General features: G+C 52.5%; 1 protein-coding gene across 1 annotated transcript; it reads right to left on the reverse strand.

The window, feature by feature from the left end:
• Positions 1–259: 259 nt before the first annotated feature.
• Positions 260–955, reverse strand: LOC119325901 (histone H2A-like). Its single transcript, XM_037599624.1, has one exon. The coding sequence runs from the start codon at positions 877–879 to the stop codon at positions 412–414; it is 468 nt and encodes a 155-aa protein (XP_037455521.1). The 5' UTR covers positions 880–955; the 3' UTR covers positions 260–411.
• Positions 956–1,397: the final 442 nt, after the last annotated feature.

Below are 1,397 nucleotides of genomic sequence, written 5' to 3' on the forward strand. Positions count from 1 at the left end.
CTCCAAGAGCGCCCAATTTGGGCAAGAATTTAATTATGACATAACCTTTAATTTTTCGATAAGTGTTTTCAGCTTTTGAAATTGAGGCGGGAAATACAGCCGCCAAATATTTCAAACACGCGCCAAGGAACCTGCCTTCCGCCATTTTTTCACAACCTTTGCAATTACTGCCCAAGCCTCTGGTTGAAAATTCAAAAGGACATCAATCTCAAACACAAACCTCGGATATGCAAATCTAAGCAAAGGAACAGAGAGGGCAGGCAAAGGGAACACAATTGTTTATGCAACGCATCGTTCCATGGAAGTCACAGGTGAGAAGATACAGCATCGTACAACAATCGTCTCCTCTGAAGCACACCCAACAGATCCATCCCAGCTACGTACAACAATCTAAGCAAAGCGACGCGCCTCCTATGCCTTCTTAGGGGACTTGGCGGTCTTCTTCGGCGACTTGGGCTCCTTGGTCGACTTCTCAGCCGTCTTCTTGGGGAGCAGCACCGGGTTGATCTTGGGGACCACGCCGCCGTGCGCAATGGTGACGCCGGCGAGCAGCTTGCCGAGCTCCTCGTCGTTCCTGACGGCGAGCAGCAGGTAGCGGGGGATGATGCGGCTCTTCTTGTTGTCCTTGGCGGCGTTCCCCGCGAGCTCCAGCAGCTCGGCGGCGAGGTACTCGAGGACTGCCGCGAGGTAGACGGGAGCGCCGGTGCCGACGCGCTGGGCGTAGCGGCCCTTCTTCAGGTAGCGCCCGATGCGGCTCACGGGGAACTGGAGTCCGGCCTTGACGGACCGCGACACAGACTTCTTCCTGGGGCCACCCGCCTTGCGCCCGGCCGCGCCCTTCTTCGCCTTTCCGGCGGCTACGGTGGCTGAGGCATCCATGGCGATCTACTGCGCTTGAAGGGAAAAGGATTCGGGAAGTGGGGAGATGTGGCGATTGGAGATTGCGGACTGTGCTGCTGATGACAGTGAAGAGGAGGAGGGGAGTATTTAAACGGGAAAGGAAGCAGCGGTGGGCCCAAGGATCCGCGTGAGTGTGCAATGGGCGGCTGGATCATAACTGAGTGGACGGCTGCGATGCGAATATAATGAAAGTACCGATGTGTCGAACTCATACGAGCAGGTTCTTATATGCAAAAAATGGTCATTATTTATTATTATTTTGCGGGGGGTTAAGAGTTTTATTCAACCATATCAGCTATCAAGCTAGTCATGCGGAAGCTAAGCGGAGTCACCTCCAATGCTATTGTCCACTAAGGTGGGCTGAGAAGTTGGCATTTCTCGATACATGTTGAATAAAAATGACAAAACAATAAGGCTAGCTCTTTCCAAAGACTCCCAAGCCTAGAGAGTTCAGATTTGAAATGGGTTGGGTTAAAAATGAGGAGTTCCCACCTTTA

The sequence above is a fragment of the Triticum dicoccoides genome, chromosome 6B (genome assembly GCF_002162155.2).
Source record: "Triticum dicoccoides isolate Atlit2015 ecotype Zavitan chromosome 6B, WEW_v2.0, whole genome shotgun sequence".
NCBI lineage: Eukaryota > Viridiplantae > Streptophyta > Magnoliopsida > Poales > Poaceae > Triticum > Triticum dicoccoides.